The sequence below is a fragment of the Lepidochelys olivacea genome, assembly GCF_965140295.1.
Source record: "Lepidochelys olivacea isolate rLepOli2 genome assembly, chromosome: 3".
In the NCBI taxonomy this organism is placed as follows: domain Eukaryota; kingdom Metazoa; phylum Chordata; order Testudines; family Cheloniidae; genus Lepidochelys; species Lepidochelys olivacea.
The window spans coordinates 197,307,859-197,324,888 of record NC_140413.1 but is presented as its reverse complement, the minus strand read 5'-3'; the positions used below and the strand labels follow the sequence as shown (position 1 = coordinate 197,324,888).

The window sequence follows — 17,030 nt, the reverse complement described above, 5'->3', positions numbered from 1 at the left end:
ATCTTCCTGATAACACCATCCTGGCCACTATGGATGTAGAAGCCCTCTACACCAACATTCCACACAAAGATGGACTACAAGCCGTCAAGAACACTATCCCCGATAATGTCACAGCTAACCTGGTGGCTGAACTTTGTGACTTTGTCCTTACCCATAACTATTTTACATTTGGGGACAATGTATACCTTCAGATCAGCGGCACTGCTATGGGTACCCGCATGGCCCCACAGTATGCCAACATTTTTATGGCTGATTTAGAACAACGCTTCCTCAGCTCTCGTCCCCTAAAGCCCCTACTCTACTTGCGCTTTATTGATGACATCTTCATCATCTGGACCCATGGAAAAGAAGCCCTTGAGGAATTCCACCATGATTTCAACAACTTCCATCCCACCATCAACCTCAGCCTGGTCCAGTCCACACAAGAGATCCACTTCCTGGACACTACAGTGCTAATAAACAATGGTCACATAAACACCACCCTATACCGGAAACCTACTGACCGCTATTCCTACCTACATGCCTCCAGCTTTCACCCTGACCACACCACACGATCCATCGTCTACAGCCAAGCTCTGCGATACAACCGCATTTGCTCCAACGCCTCAGACAGAGACAAACACCTACAAGATCTCTGTCAAGCTTTCTTACAACTACAATACCCACCTGCGGAAGTGAAGAAACAGATTGATAGAGCCAGAAGAGTTCCCAGAAGTTACCTACTACAGGACAGGCCTAACAAAGAAAATAACAGAACGCCACTAGCCATCACCTTCAGCCCCCAACTAAAACCCCTCCAACGCATTATTAAGATCTACAACCTATCCTGAAGGATGACCCAACACTCTCACAAATCTTGGGAGACAGGGCAGTCCTTGCCTACAGACAGCCCCGCAACCTGAAGCAAATACTCACCAACAACCACATACCACACAACAGAACCACTAACCCAGGAACTTATCCTTGCAACAAAGCCCGTTGCCAACTGTGCCCACATATCTATTCAGGGGACACCATCACAGGGCCTAATAACATCAGCCACACTATCAGAGGCTCGTTCACCTGCACATCCACCAATGTGATATATGCCATCATGTGCCAGCAATGCCCCTCTGCCATGTACATTGGTCAAACTGGACAGTCTCTACATAAAAGAATAAATGGACACAAATCAGATGTCAAGAATTATAACATTCATAAACCAGTCGGAGAACACTTCAATCTCTCTGGTCACGCAATCACAGACATGAAGGTCGCTATCTTAAAACAAAAAAACTTCAAATCCAGACTCCAGCGAGAAACTGCTGAATTGGAATTCATTTGCAAATTGGACACTATTAATTTAGGCTTAAATAGAGACTGGGAGTGGCTAAGTCATTATGCAAGGTAGCCTATTTCCCCTTGTTTTTTCCTACCCCCTCCCCCCCAGACGTTCTGGTTAAACTTGGATTTAAACTTGGAGAGTGGTCAGTTTGAATGAGCTATTACCAGCAGGAGAGTGAGTTTGTGTCTGTGTGTGTGTGTCCCCGGGGGGAGGGGGAGGGGAAAGGGGGTGAGAGAGCGCCTGGATTTGTGCTGGACATGGCCCACCTTGATTACCATGCACATTGTAGGGAGAGTGCTCACTTTGGATGAGCTTTTACCAGCAGGAGAGTGAGTTTGTGTGTGTGGTTTTTGGAGGGGAGTGAGGGGGTGAGAGAACCTGGATTTGTGCAGGAAATGGCCCCCCTTGATTATCATGCACATTGTGAAGAGAGTTGTCACTTTGGATGGGCTATTACCAGCAGGAGAGTGAGTTTGTGTGTAGGGGGGTGGAGGGTGAGAAAACCTGGATTTGTGCTGGAAATGGCCCAACTTGATGATCACTTTAGATAAGCTATTACCAGCAGGACAGTGGGGTGGGAGGAGGTATTGTTTCATGATCTCTGTGTGTATAATGTCCTCTGCAGTTTCCACAGTATGCATCCGATGAAGTGAGCTGTAGCTCACGAAAGCTCATGCTCAAATAAATTGGTTAGTCTCTAAGGTGCCACAAGTCCTCCTTTTCTTTTTGCGAATACAGACTAACACGGCTGTTACTCTGAAACCTGTCATAAAAATAGTAGTATGTTACAAATAAGAGACAGGTTTCAGAGCAGCAGCCATGTTAGTCTGTATTCGCAAAAAGAAAAGAAGGACTTGTGGCACCTTAGAGACTAACAAATTTATTTGAGCATAAGCTTTTGTGAGCTACAGCTCACTTTGTCGGATGCTCACGAAAGCTTTTGCTCAAATAAATTTGTTAGTCTCTAAGGTGCCACAAGTACTGCTTTTCTTTTTACAAATAAGAGAGACCATATTGGAAACTTAAAGGAACTGTTAAAAAAAAGTATTAAATCAATGAGAAAAAAGTGAGATGCTCCTGATGATATCATATAAAGATCATTATTCCTGAAGGGCAGCCTAAATTACATTAGCACTTGGGCTACTTGGTAACAATTTAGGGGGGGAAAAGGGCAAAGTTAACTTCATTAATTCTACAGGATATATTATGAGATCATAATAACACTGCACAAAAAGCTGGTAAGATCACACAGGAAGGGTACTGAAGAATTGAAAATGTACAGAAGACAATAAGCAAGATTTATTATCTATGCAAAGTATATAGGAACTCCAGGTTTGTTTTCTTTAGAAAAAAAAAATTTACAGGGGCCATTACAGAGGTATACATAATTCTCAGTGGTGTCAGAAGGTGAATGGCACATACCTATTTCAGTTTGACAGGCTAAAGATCAAGAAAGTGAACAAGAGAGTATAAAATCAGCTAAGAAAAGGCCAGACATGGAGACGAGGTGGCCTTCTTATGGGGTTCAATAATGCAGCTTGCAACTCTGCTCCAGAATACAGAAGTGCTGCCTATAGTCTAGACTCTATAGGTTCCAGCGTTCAGTACCTTTTCCTAATCTCCATAGGCGGCAATTGCATATTAAATCGGCTCAATTTCACATGTATGAGTCATGTCCCTGAGGCTCTTGGTAAAACTGCCAATGTGGCCTTCATCTGGGCCAAATACAGAGAGCCCATGTCTTAAAGCAGTTCAGGAGGAATTTATTTACTTATAAGTTATATGTATATTATTATATACATATTTAGTTATGTATCGTGGAAAGGATAAGCAAAGGTAGATAGAGAAGTTTTAACTCAAATTTGCTCTAAAAAGGGTATATGGGGCAAATCTTGCTCTTGTCTCTACAGATGATCCCCTGGCAGCAGGATTTAAATGATTCTGCTGTGTAGAGAGGGAGAGGTGGGACACTTTGTGTGGTGGTATGCCCTCACAGCAGCATGTAGGTGGGAGAGAGGCTTGCAGTGTTACCAACTCTCATTGTTTTGTCATGAGTCTCATTGAGTCAAGTGGATATGTTATGATTTCAGCCTTCATTCTTAGAGAAAAAATAGGTTTCTAGCCCCTGTGGCTGTGGAGAAAGCTTCAAAATGTGACCCTAGTGCACCCTAAAGACTTAAAGAGCAGAAAGTGAATAAAAAGAACACCAAATCTATTATTTTTACATAATCTCATGATTTTTAAAGACAATCTCGTGATTTTTGGTGAGCCTGACTCATGATTTTTGATCATTTGGGGTTGGCAATATTAGGCTTGTTAGGCCCTTCGGAAACATGAGAGCTGGACAAGTCTCTCCAATGTTGTGCAAATCCTGTGCAGTCCTCTGTTTCTGGTGGGTTGGTGCAAGAGGCATGGAGGGATACTTCTGTCAGTAAAGTGAGGAGAATGGCTCTGCAGCCTGAACGGGGGAACTCTTCCTCCCACAGATAATCTGTTAAGAGCGCAGCCCAGCTCCTTTGGCTGGGATCTGGCATGAAGAGTTGATACAGGGTAGAAACACTGGCTACAGAGGTAGGATGTATCTAACTGGACTACATGACCTCTGACTCTCTATACCTCGGGGGAGCGCCCTCTAACCCCCATATTCATCATTTGTATATAATTGTGATATTTCATATAAAGCATGCCATGTGAGGTCTTGTGGGAAAGGTTATGATCTGCTGAAACCCGTTGTTTGGTCTAAATATGTGTATCATTAATGCATATAAAATTCTAAAAATTGCGTTGTATGGTTTTCACTAAAATATGCTGTGGGTTTGGGAAGTGCCCAGATACTAACTCTCCAGAGACTATGACAAGGGAGGTAACCAACGCTCGGGTGGGTGCTGAACAGACATCACCAGCCGTTGTCCAGCAAAGGAGCTACAATGCAATAACTCACTTGCACAAGGCCACAGCAGGGGAATTGCTCAGCCTTGCATGGTGACTCAGCAATGCCCACCAGACATGCCTGGACTTGTGTTCTGCAAGCACATGGACTAAGGGTATAAAACCGAACACAGTGGTCCCATGCATCGCCTTTCTCTTTCCTCCACCTACGTTGCACGCAACAAAGACACTCAGAGGACTGAAGACTCCAACAGAGGGGACTGGCCCAGGTTTCAAGGGTGAAACCTGTGTACTTGAACTGCAATATCCAGTGGGGTGAGAAAAAAAAACCTGTTTAATCTCGATGTTGTCCAGTCTAATCGGGTTGAGAGTTTAGCCTGTGTGCTTATATTTTCTTTTCTTTTGGTAATCACTCTGACTTTTTGCCAATCACTTTACATCTATCTTTTGTAGTTAATAAATTGGTTTTACTGTTTATCTTTACCAGTGAGTTTGCCTGAAGTGTTAGGTAAATCTGCTCAGGTTTACAAAGGCTGGTGTACATCCACTTTCCATTGATGAAGTGCTGAACCAATTTATAAACTTGCACTGCTTGCAAGACGGTATATTCCTGAGGTACAAGGCTGAGAGCTGGGGGGATTTGGCTGATGTCTTTCTCTGTGTGATTCATGAGTGGCTTTGGGAGCATTCATGCAATCTAGCTGGCTGTGGGGCTCCACATGCGGTTGTGCTGAGTGATAACAGCGCCTGGAGGGGTTTGCTGCTTGTCACTAGCAAAGCATTGTGTGAGACAGCCCAGGCTGGAGAGTTAAGGGGGCACAGCGGTCCCACAGGCTCAGGCTGCACCCTGGGAATCCCATCATAACCTCCTTCTACACCAGGATGCCCATGAAATAAACTTGTCCAGTCTGGCAGATCCTGGTGTATACTATTACATGTGCTGACACGATATAAACACACCCCACCTCTAGCAGTAGTAGTAAAATAGTTAATATAATGATTTGGATACCCATTAAGAGTAATGAGGATGTTGTTTCATTAATTCAATTGTATTATATGAAAGCGTATTTAAGAAGAGATAAAACAATACCAAATATGTAGCACTGATCAGTTGGTGCAAGGGGATTTTTGTGAGGGAACAGGCATCTGGGAAGTCATCCAATACCCGCTGAAGTTAATGCAAAGTCTTTCATTGACTTCTATTGTGCAAGATTGGGCCTCTGGTGAGAAGTAGGAATATGAAAATGTCTGACATGTAAGAGTGACAGACACAGTATATATCATTCACCTACATTATACATCCTCATAAAAATGTACAAACTCACATATAATAATTTTTATAAATTTAATGTATTTAGTGACATTCATACAGATTCATATACAGAGGAATGGTGAAACAGATTTATTATTATAGGTATTTTTAGCAAAGGTCATCATTTCTTTGTTGGTGAACAACCTATCTTTAGTTATTCTGATGAAGAGGAGTTGACAGACAAGAGAAAGGATGTGTAGCTTGAAAGCATAATAGGGAATAAGAGAGGAGCAGAGTAACTAACCTTTCTGTTTGGACAGGAGAAATGTATTAGACTTGTGACCTATAGGGAAACCAACTCTTCTTCTTCCAACAAGAAGCAGGAGTCAAAGTCCAGAGAACTATAAAATGTGGATACAGGTTGGGAAGGCTGCTGGATCTGGTGCCCTGGGCAGTTCCCACTGGGTCTGGCTAGCTGGGGAAGGCTGGAAGTCCCTGCCTTTTTGTGTCCTTGACTGCAACTGGTACTGGTTGCTTATGGGAAGGAGTCCCAAAGGTCTGGAAATGTCCAGAGTCTGTCCCTGTAAGCTCCTCCCTGATTTAGAACAATTCTCAGAATTGTACTTAATATATGTAACAGTTCCAAATGTTTGTAGCTGAGGGCATAACCAAAACACACATACAAATGTACCTTCCTGAACTTTACCTTCCTTACGAAAGGCAGTAATTTTGACAGGAATATAGTTTAACTAGAACATGCAGTGGCATACATATTCATATGTTCTTGAATATTTTTTTTTAAAGTTCCTATTAATCATGTGGATATTTTATTTTCTGTTACTGTTTTTCATTAAATTACTGCTGGGCCATGGAAAAACAATAAAGGGACCCATTGCAGAGGAGAAAATTTGATATTGTGAAGGTGACCTATCATTTTGTTTATTATCAGAAAGCCTGTTTGGGGTAATGTGAGTTATGAATTCAGCTACTGACCTTAAAAGTGAGGATTGGACAGTTTGGGTAACTAGTTTTGCTCTTATGTCCATGATAAAGCTGATAACATAACCCAATATGAATAAGTAACATTTAAATTAAAATGTGACTATTTATTTAGATTTTTGGGTCAGATTCAGAGCTGTGCTTCATACTTCACCACTGGAACAAAGCAGCACAAAAAGTTGGCATGGTTAGCCATAATAGGATCTTCTCAGTATAGTCAACTACATCACCAGAGATCTTCTGACATTAGGGATCCCACATGATCCCTTCCTCTGCGGCCGATGTAGGGGTGAGCCTAGGGGAAAAGGACATGGGGATACTGCAGCCATGGACCCTGGCTGCCCTAATTTATGTCTGGGGATAGGGCCAATACAGAGCTGTCCTCGGATTCTGGGAGCACAAAGGTGGCTTAAAGCCACTTTTGCCAACTCCCAGCTCCTGACTTGCTCTGCATGCGCCTCAGTTGCAGCTAAGATATAGGCCCCTATTTGCGTAGTTAATAATAGCTGCTCCCAGCCTTCCAAATAGATCACTTTTGGTTTTTTTCATTTTCCAAACATTCACAGGTTATAAAGTTGTCAGTCTCAAATCAACACATTGAAATTAAATAAATAATTTGTAAGAAATACCTATTTCTGTGTGTTAAAACTCTCCACACTGAGCAGAGAAAAGGAGACTAATATGCATGTGCTTTTAACTTCTGTGGGCTTGGTGAAATATGAACCTAAAAGCAATGAGGAAATGGAAAATGTTAATAAATAATGATGCTTGAAACACAAGTGCTGAACAACCATTGGATCCATTGCATTTATTCCACGGGAGAGAGATGGCCTGTGTGAGTCTGGAGAGAAAAATATTGGCCAAAGCTACACATTAGGAATTAGCTGGACCCTGTGTAACTTTAAGAAGATAAATTTAAGGTCTAGTAAATCTGCTTTTCCTAATGTACAGAGTGGGGGCAGCTTTAGCATCAAATCAGCACAAAGGACTACTCGAAACTGCATTTATGGGGGTCCCGTGATATCAGCAATTCCTGGGCTGATCCAATATCCACACGCCAGCAATGGTACGCTATGCTAAGGAAACTAATTGCCAATGAAGATCCTCTTTCCAGGATGGGGCAATATGGGGAAGACACTCAGTGCCAAATCACACCATTGGGCAGCTTGGATTCTCATAAATTATAAGCCCTGCCTGGGAAAAAAAAGAGAGGAGAGTGAGGAGGAAAGGAATGGAGAATACTGTACTGGTATGTAAGTGGAAGTCAGGGAGGTCAGCAATAAAAATAAAATTAACAATCCAATACTCACCATCAAATGTACTTTCTCTATAATTGGCTCCTCTTATATCAAAGTCATTCTCCGCCCCCAAAACTCCTTATCTAGGAAATCCTACTGCTACTTCCATGGGCACAGATGATCTCTTGTCAGTCCAGCTGGTGATTGTGGGGACTCCCTATAGTGCAACTGTACACAGGAAAAGGTCAAGGAGAGTCATGGGTAGAGGAGTGGGGTCAGGACAGGAAGATTTACTAGTTACATAGATTCCTGTAGAATTCCACCCTGAAAGTTAGTGGATGCAATAAGAAGAGCCTGCAAAGACTAGTGCAGCCATAAAAGGATTCAACAGCTTCCATGGAGCAACTCTGTAGCTGTTTCAGGACTTGAGTTGTGGGGGCTCCTCCCATCTCCCTGCATATCTATTCAATATCTGGCCTGGCTACATAGGTGGTTGACTAGTAGGTTTAGGACTTGCTGCTATAGAGTTTCATACAGTGTAGATATGTTTTCTATATAAAATTGTGCAGCACACTGAAAAGTAAATGTTTGGAGACAACATAAAATTAACTGAATTTAATGTTAAATAACAGAAGATATATTGTGCTGATTATTCATTTTCCTATTTATCAAATGTTTCCATTTTTTAACCTATCTGAAATGTATAGTGAATTTCGTCATTTGCACCAGAGCATTTTAGAAAGTAGGAGAACTGGCTGCAGAATTTAGGTCAAGCTTGATACAGAGCACTTAGAGCCTTGACTATAGCTGGTAATGCAATTTACACTGGGCAGTGCATTGAAACAATTCAGGACTTGAATCCAACTTTTCTGTGAACAGACTCTCATAAAACATAAAGTCACCCTAAGTTTTCCATTGCATATGATTCTTGCAGAGATGGTGAGCTAATGTTTTGAAACTTGATGGAACCCTGCAGTATTACCAACCCCCAACATTTAAAAAATGATGAGTCAGGCCTCCAAAAATCATGAGTTTGACTTGAAAAAAATCAGGACAAAAAAGAAGTTTTGCATTCTTTTTATTTGCCTTCTGGGCTTTTAGAGCACACACATACGTCACATTTCCAAGCTTTTCTGCACAATCATAAACTTACTTTTTGTTTTTGTTAAAAAGTGAGATTCTCACATAATGACTTATCTCCAGGACCTTGGGCTTTAAGTAAAATATCAAGCATCACAAGACTTGCAATAAAATCAGGAAAGTCAACCAAACTGACAGCGTGAAAATTAAACTGGCCTGAGGTGCTGGACTTGCTATATTCAATCCTGCATCCTAGTTTACCTACCCTGCTTTTAAATCAATCCAATTAAACCCAGTGCAAGTCCCTACTGGAGATGCGCTTAAACTGGTTTAACCCTCTCTTAAATCACTTGAGCTTCATTCCACACAAGCTAAAGTGATTGCAGGAATAAACCAGTGTAAGCAGGCAAGCCCTTCAGTAGGCAGCACCAAAGGAAAGCACAGCTACTGCATCCCGCTAGCGACTGCTTTCAAAGATGGTACCTTGCAAACCACAAGGGCTCCAAATAAGTGCTGTAACTGTCTGGCATCCCTGCTGTCAAGTGGTAGGAAGCATTAATTTTAAATGCCCAGCGTTTGCATGATGGAGCCTAACCCCGGAGTGTGGGTGTGGGGGGGGGGGGGGAGAGGAAGGGTCCGTGTGAGGGAGCTTTCCCTTCCCAGTGAAGGGGGGGCAGGGCAAGGTCCGTCTCAGGGAGTGTCCCCCGCAGTCGGGAATGGAGTTTCCCCGCCCCCGTGAGGGAGAGAGGCCGAACCCCCCCCCAGTGATGGGGTCCCCGGGTCCGTGTGAGGGAGTGGGGGGGCCCGGGGCGGGGTCCGTGAGGGGGAGGGTCCCCCCAGTGAGAGAGGGGGGCCCGGGGCGGGGTCCGTGAGGGGGTGGGTCCCCCCAGTGAGAGAGGGGGGCCCGGGGCGGGGTCCGTGAGGGGGAGGGTCCCCCCAGTGATTGAGGGGGGCCCGGGGCGGGGTCCGTGAGGGGGAGGGTCCCCCCCAGTGAGAGAGGGGGGCCCGGGGCGGGGTCCGTGCGGGGGTGGGTCCCCCCAGTGAGAGAGGGGGGCCCGGGGCGGGGTCCGTGAGGGGGAGGGTCCCCCCCCAGTGAGAGAGGGGGGCCCGGGGCGGGGTCCGTGAGGGGGTGGGTCCCCCCAGTGAGAGAGGGGGGCCCGGGGCGGGGTCCGTGAGGGGGAGGGTCCCCCCAGTGAGAGAGGGGGGCCCGGGGCGGGGTCCGTGAGGGGGAGGGTCCCCCCCAGTGAGAGAGGGGGGCCCGGGGCGGGGTCCGTGCGGGGGTGGGTCCCCCCAGTGAGAGAGGGGGGCCCGGGGCGGGGTCCGTGAGGGGGAGGGTCCCCCCCCAGTGAGAGAGGGGGGCCCGGGGTGGGGTCTGTGTGAGGGGGAGGGTCCCCCCCCAGTGAGAGAGGGGGGCCCGGGGCGGGGTCCGTGCGGGGGTGGGTCCCCCCAGTGAGAGAGGGGGGCCCGGGGCGGGGTCCGTGAGGGGGAGGGTCCCCCCCCCAGTGAGAGAGGGGGGCCCGGGGTGGGGTCTGTGTGAGGGGGAGGGTCCCCCCCCCCAGTGAGAGAGGGGGGCCCGGTGCGGGGTCCGTGCGCGGGTGGGTCCCCCCAGTGAGAGAGGGGGGCCCGGTGCGGGGTCCGTGAGGGGGAGGGTCCCCCCCCAGTGAGAGAGGGGGGCCCGGGGTGGGGTCTGTGTGAGGGAATCTCCCCCCCCCCCCAGTGAGCGAGATGCGGACAGGTCTGTCTGTGAGGGAAGCTCCGTCTCGCCCCTCACCCCAAACGAGGAGCCTCGCTCGCTCGCTCGCATCACTTCCCCCTCCCCCAGAGTGAGAACTCCCCACACGCCGCCTCCCTCCCTGAATCCACTCGACACCTGGGAGACACCAACCAATGGCTCGATAGCGTTCGCTCATTGACACCATCACTCACCAGTCGCCAGGCTCCGCAATAAAAACAACCCCGCCCTCCAGCACAGCAGCCAATCAGAGTGCGAGACAGGATCCCTGCCTCCCTGTGCGAGGTCCTCGTCTCTGCCCACTGAATGATCGACGTCGGTCCTCAGCCAATTAACTTTCGCGCTGTTGGGCAGGCTCACGCCTCTGCCAATGGTGTCCCCAGAGCAGTGAGGTTGGGTGGTGGTGGTGGAGGGGAGGCGAGTTAGTGTGAGCGGCGCGGTTCTCCAGGCGGAGGGTGATGGCTGTGGAGTGAGCGGTTGCGGGGAGCCCTGGACTGTTCCTTGGGGGGCAGGGGCGCCTGGAGCGGCTTGTGCCCCGCTGTGCCAGGTGGCCCCCGGAGGGATGGACCGGCCCCCGGTGCGGCGGCGGTAAGGGGCAGCGGCGCTAGCCCTGCGTGGTGCCCGCTCCAGCCCGGCCGGGATTAGCCCTGCGAGGAGCCGCGGGAAGGTAGGTAGAGGGGGGGCTGGGCCCCCGGCTGCTCCTGCCGCCTGGGTTACCCGGGATCCCGCTGGGTCCTGCCCCCTCCAGCCCTGGCTGCCGGCCCCAGGCAGCTTCATCCCGGGCTCCGGTCCTGCCTCCGCTGGGCCCGCTGCTTTGCCGGGGACCGGCGCTAGCAGCTCATCAGCAGCGGTGACACACGGCTGGGGAGGCAAGGGGGACCGCGCTCAGCGTGGAGAGCTGCCTCCCCGCCCCCGGGCTTCCCCCCCCCCGCCGTTTCATCCCATCTCCCCACCAGCCCCCTGCATATTTCATCCCATCCCATCTCCCCCCCTTCATCCCCTCCCGTCTCCCACCGGGGGCATCAGCCTTTCCGCCTTTTACAGGCCAGAGATTTCACCCCTCACGCCTAGCAGCTCCCCTGCCCAGGAGGAGGGGATTTAGCCACCCCTTGCATGCCTCTGCCCTTTCCCTAGAGATGATGCATGTTTCTCTGTTTCTTGTTTCTCTAGGCAGGAGGGAGAAGCGTTTCAGTGCGGTGAGGGAGATGGGGATCCTAGGGAGCCCCAGCTCAGGAAATATCCTTGTCTCCTCTTTCCCTTAGCATGAACATTTACAGCATCAACACCCTCTTGCATACAGTGTATGCACACACTCCCCTGGGGAGAGGAGTGGGGGGAGGAAACAACTGTTACACCTTTTGTCATCAGCTGGAAGACAAAGAACTTGTCTTTGCTTCCCGTCTGTCCCTCCCTGTGGGTGCATATTGGCAGCACCTCAGCTGCTTTCTGCACTGCTTCCAGGAGATGCTTGGTAAGGCTTTAGGATGGCCCTGACCTGTGCTTTTTTGTTGTTGATGGTGCTGATAAAAGAACATGTTGATTTGTTTCCAGATGGACTTTGCATTCCTGAAATTGCTGCTGCATTTTTATTCTTATTTATTTATTTAATTATTTGGGGACGGGGGACGGGGTGTGTGTTGTGGTTTGCTATGGATGAAAGGTACAAGGTTCTGTACAATTGCAACATCATAGCATGTAACACATTAACCACTGTTTCTCCCCCTTTCTGGTTTGTTTTCCAGTCTGGCAGTCGGCAGATCACCCAGCATATGAGAAGGAATGATGACTCCATGAGGGAACTTCTTTTCAATCACTCATTCGCCCAGTCATGTCTCGTGATGCTCCCAGCGAATAGTGTGCCATTCACCTAGACTGGGATTTACCCTGTGAAAAGGAGAGATAGAACATGAGGCCTAAACATCACCTCAGGCTCTTTCTTGTGCATCATTTTTGGTGTATTTATATGTAGAACCCTGAGCATTGGGTACATACACTGTTAAACCTGCTTTGCTAGATCCAAGAACTGCAACTGTGTGTTGGACCCTGATATTTTCTCATCGTCATGGCTTCAGTTTGGAAGAGACTGCAACGTGTTGGGAAACATGCATCCAAGTTCCAGTTTGTGGCCTCTTACCAGGAGCTGATGGTTGAGTGCACCAAGAAATGGTAAGAAGTGTCAACTGTTGAAGTGGTCAAGTGAGTTGCTGGTGCTGGAGCATGGCCGTTGCCTGTTCCACTGTGTGGTTTCCCTCCTTTAGTGCAGAAGCTGCTAGGTGGGGTGCAGATCTCTCTCTTAACAAGTGCTTTCCACCCCTATGAGGTTAATTATTGCACTCTAATTTGATCATCTTAGGTGGTTGCAGCAGTATTAGACTGTGCATTTATTAGATATAAGGCTGCTAAAAATCAAAGTTCATGTTTTTTAAAGGAAACTTTTCCAAATGTCACCCCAGGTCTCAGAGATGGGTATGATAAGCCAACTATAACATCAAAGGGTTACATTGATAGATTTGACACATTTTTCAAGACCAATAATAGTGTATCTTATTTTATTCTGGGTAGATATGACTTTTCTTGTCTAAAGACTTCTCTTTCCCCTTTCGTCTTTTGAATGGGAAGAGTGAGGACACAGAGCCTTGGGAATTATTTTGAGTTATTTGCTTAGTCAGACAAGAATTTCATGCTGTAATGGCCCAGTGGAACATACTTAGAGCTGGCTAGACTGCAGCAAGCAATTAACTGTATGGGTCTGTTCCAGTCCACCTCTCTCCTTATGCAAAGTGGAATCCTAGAGCTGATGGGATTTTTTTGTCTTGTTTTGCATAGAGGACCAGGATCTAGGTTTTGTTTTTGGTGTTTTTTGTTTTACTATGCAAAGACAAAAAAATCACATTAAAATACATTATACTAAAACTGAAGTTATATATTAGTAGTTCAGGAGGGTTTGCATTATTTTTCATGTTCATAACTGACTCAGTTCTGTAATGTCAGTGGGAAGTGAGCATGCTTGGAAACTTGCAAAACATCACGGTAAATCATCTGTAGCAAACTTAAAACTTAGTTTCTATCACTTGGCTTTTCTTCTTGTTGGCCAGCTTGGCACTAGCATTGGCTGCTTTTAGTAGTTATGAGTAATTGCTTCTGCTCAGTTAAATTTTTAGAAATATCAATCCAACATACTTGAATCCTCATATTACCCCTATCTTAAAGGGGCACTGTCAAATTAATAATCACTTTTAAAAGCGTTCTCTGCACTTTTGATATTAACTCTATTTCAGTTTTAATAATCTTTACAATCTAGAAAATCTAATTGATTTGAATAGTTTTTTAAGGCCAGAAGAAATCACTATGATCAACTAGTTTGATCTCCTGTATAGAACAGGCTGTAGAATCTGATCCAGTAATTACTGTATCAAGCCTATTTTACTGCTTGTGCTTCTGTTACTTTTGTACATGGCATTTAGCTTGATCAACAAAGCTAAACTAGTCAGTTTGACATAACTTAATTCATGTGGGTAGTGTCACTGGTTTACACTCCACATAGATGTAAATCGGGGCAGTCAATAGGCAGGCTGCAGGCCAAATCCAGACTGCCAGATGCTTTTGAACGCACTGCTAAAACTTTTTATTTACTTATTGTCATTATTGTTGTTGCAGTGTGAAAAATGTTTTTCTGGAATATAGACCTTGACTATACCTTGATCAAGAAATTTGGACTTTGACAAAAAAAAAAATTTGACTACCCTGGTGTAAATGTTTATAGGATCTAGGCCCATATTGGTAACCAGGATAACCACACTGTTGTGAAATGTTTCAGAGATGAGTCTTTTAACAAATAAAGCAAATCCACCCTATACAATCACTTGATTTGTTGACTCCTCTACACTCTTTAAAAAAGAGGAAACCGTCTTAAGACAAAAATGTTCCATAAGCATGAGAGTTAAAATTAAATGTTTCTTCCACAAATGGAAATTCTGTATAAAACACAGGAATGATAAAAATATTTTATAACATTTTAAGTACAGCTTTTGCTGCCTCTGAAATAGACACTAATTTCCGTGTGCTGGTGAGCAATGCTGTCTTTTTTTTAAGCTTGCATCTGAGTTTATGGCTGGGTGTAAAGAGCAGAATTGGCGTGAGTGACAACAAAATATGAGAAACTAACCGTCTCTGCCCTGCCTCTTTTTGAAGTCAGGCCTAATGTGTATATGATGCGTCATTGGAACAACAGAGCTACACTATATTCTTGTAGGTCCATGCTGTAAGTGCCTTTTGATGGGAAATGTAGTAAACACTAAGTGTTATTTTAATGTATTGGCACTCCAACAATACAGTGGTTCTGTAAGAAAATAATGATCCATTCATATTTTAAAATAAATGACAATGCAGTCATAAACACAACCAAAGCAAAATATGGCTGGGAGAAAAGTTGCCTATGAACTCAACAGGAAGAATGCTTATTTACAATTTGAAGATAAGAAGAAATAATCTTTTGTTGTTTTAACTTATCAAAAATGGATTTATCTTGTGAATTTCATTGTTTTGTAATTGGTCAGTTGCACAGTGCAACATTAGATGTATTCTTGCAAAGTTCTAATACCTTCATTTTGTTTTGGAGTACATTTTTGTTTTTTGTTTTTCTTGTATTGATCTGAATTTTCATGTGGTGGTCTGAATACACTTGTTCCTCAAGCTGATAGCTATGCTGGTTATGTAGGAGGTCACAAACACTCTTGTGTTGCTGCTTTACTCTTTAATTGGATTATTTCTCAGTAAGCAGCACATGTCCAGCATAGTGAAGGGATTTTCAGTCTTGCTTTTCCTGGACTCTGTAGTTTCTACTGCTTGCTGCTATTAATGATTATAGATGGCTACTTCCAGAGATATCATTGATCACTTTATTAATTGTGATGGTACATTTAAAGATGTTAGCACTTCATTGTAAAATCTTATTTTCAGGTGTTTAACTGAACAAACCTGCTTTTTCTGAGCTCAAATATGGCATTGCAAATTCCCACTGAAGCATTTAAGAGTTATGGCCGTTCAGTACCTCTGAAAATCAGGTCACTAATTTAGATTCCCTACGTTTAAAAAAAAAAATGGTCTGGGTCTTTAATGTGGATTTGTGACTCTAGATACCTCAAAAATTTGATCTTTTTACATCAATCACATGAGTTTAGTGTATATAAAAGGTGCTGGCTTGATAGCCCTGGCTTCTGACATCCTCTGCTTACCCTAAAACAGGTGGGGGAAGTACAGGCTTTGCAGCCTTGCTAATGTACTTCAGCCTTAACCTGGATGAAGTACATATAGTAGGGAGGGGATAGCTTATCCTCCGTTCATTCAGTCCTTGGCCCAGCTTCTATCTAGTACAAATGGTGGTGGTGTGCTTTTTATGGTGTGGACACCTAGTCAGTGGGAATTGGACTGAAAACCACCAAACTCATGTTCATACAGGCCCCCCGAACAGCCATCGGTTGCACTATCTGGGTTGCCAGAGCAAAACTTGTTCTTTATCTGAAACATTAATGTATTTAGTACCTGTGGAGGGAGTAATTTGGTGACTCTGTTAGATTGCATGTCTAGCTCAGTCAGTCTCAATGGAAGAATCCAACAAACGAAGCTCCTCTGTAAATGTGTGATTGCTTTGAGCATCTGGAAATGCACTCGTGTCGGCCACAGTGTATAAGAAATGAAATTGCTGATATCCCCTTAGACTGTGAGCTCTCTGTGGCAAGGACTGTTGTTGTTTTGCTCATTTATACGCTGCCTAGCAAATTTGGGTCCTAACTAGGCCCCAAAGATTCTACCACAATATATTTAATAAATAAGCTTCTATTGAGAGAGGCCTGAATCTTAGAGTTGATTTTAAACCTGTTGCTAAGCTCCTTATGTATTGTTTCTTATCAGATGCTTCTAATATCAAGAGGCAACACATTCACTGTTAAGAACATTGAGATTATGACAAGAAATAATAAGTGACCACAGAGCTGTAACTAAGCATTTTAGCACCTGGGGTGAGCAAGTGTATTTGTACCACTTCGAGGTGAAGCAGGGGGACCTTGCAGGGTCAAACGCCTCCCCAGATTTCTGCCTTCCATTTAGCGTGGAGTATTTCAAACTATGGGGTGTGCCTGCCCAGGTACACCTGTCAATTTGCTCCCTCTCACTTATCCCATCATCTGGTCTAGGAGTAGCAAATTGTGATAGGGCATCAACCATCCATCACAAATTTGCTACCCCTAGACCAGAGGGTGACAAAGGTGAGAGGCAGAAAATTGTGACACGTGGTTAATACATACCCATAGTGCACCGCACTCTGAATCAGTACAAGCACTCTTGGTGAGAACACTTGCCACGGACACAAGGAGTCAAGTAGGCATGCACACCAGTGACATACAGCTGCGGTGACAATATGCTGACATAACTTGAGTTAACATAAGTTTGTAGTATAGATATGGCCTTGGATATATGAATTGTTTGGGAGAGGTAACGGCAAAAGTCTGAAGCGAGGCC

The 17,030-nt window shown here is 45.4% G+C and overlaps 1 protein-coding gene across 10 annotated transcripts in view; it reads left to right on the top strand.

Annotated features, from left to right (window-relative positions):
• EHBP1 (EH domain binding protein 1) overlaps window positions 1–17,030 on the top strand; it is a 410,447-nt gene that overhangs the window by 78,042 nt on the left and 315,375 nt on the right. For 8 of the 10 annotated variants that reach the window (XM_084623074.1, XM_084623082.1, XM_084623081.1 and 5 more), the window contains exons 1-2: window positions 10,880–11,181; window positions 12,257–12,680. In XM_084623074.1, the coding sequence (XP_084479200.1) occupies window positions 12,577–12,680 (104 nt within the window). In that variant the 5' untranslated portion in view covers window positions 10,880–11,181; window positions 12,257–12,576. Of the gene's footprint in view, window positions 1–10,879; window positions 11,182–11,798; window positions 11,986–12,256; window positions 12,681–17,030 lie in introns of those variants that run through there. The other 2 variants (XM_084623075.1, XM_084623076.1) reach the window with 2 other exon arrangements.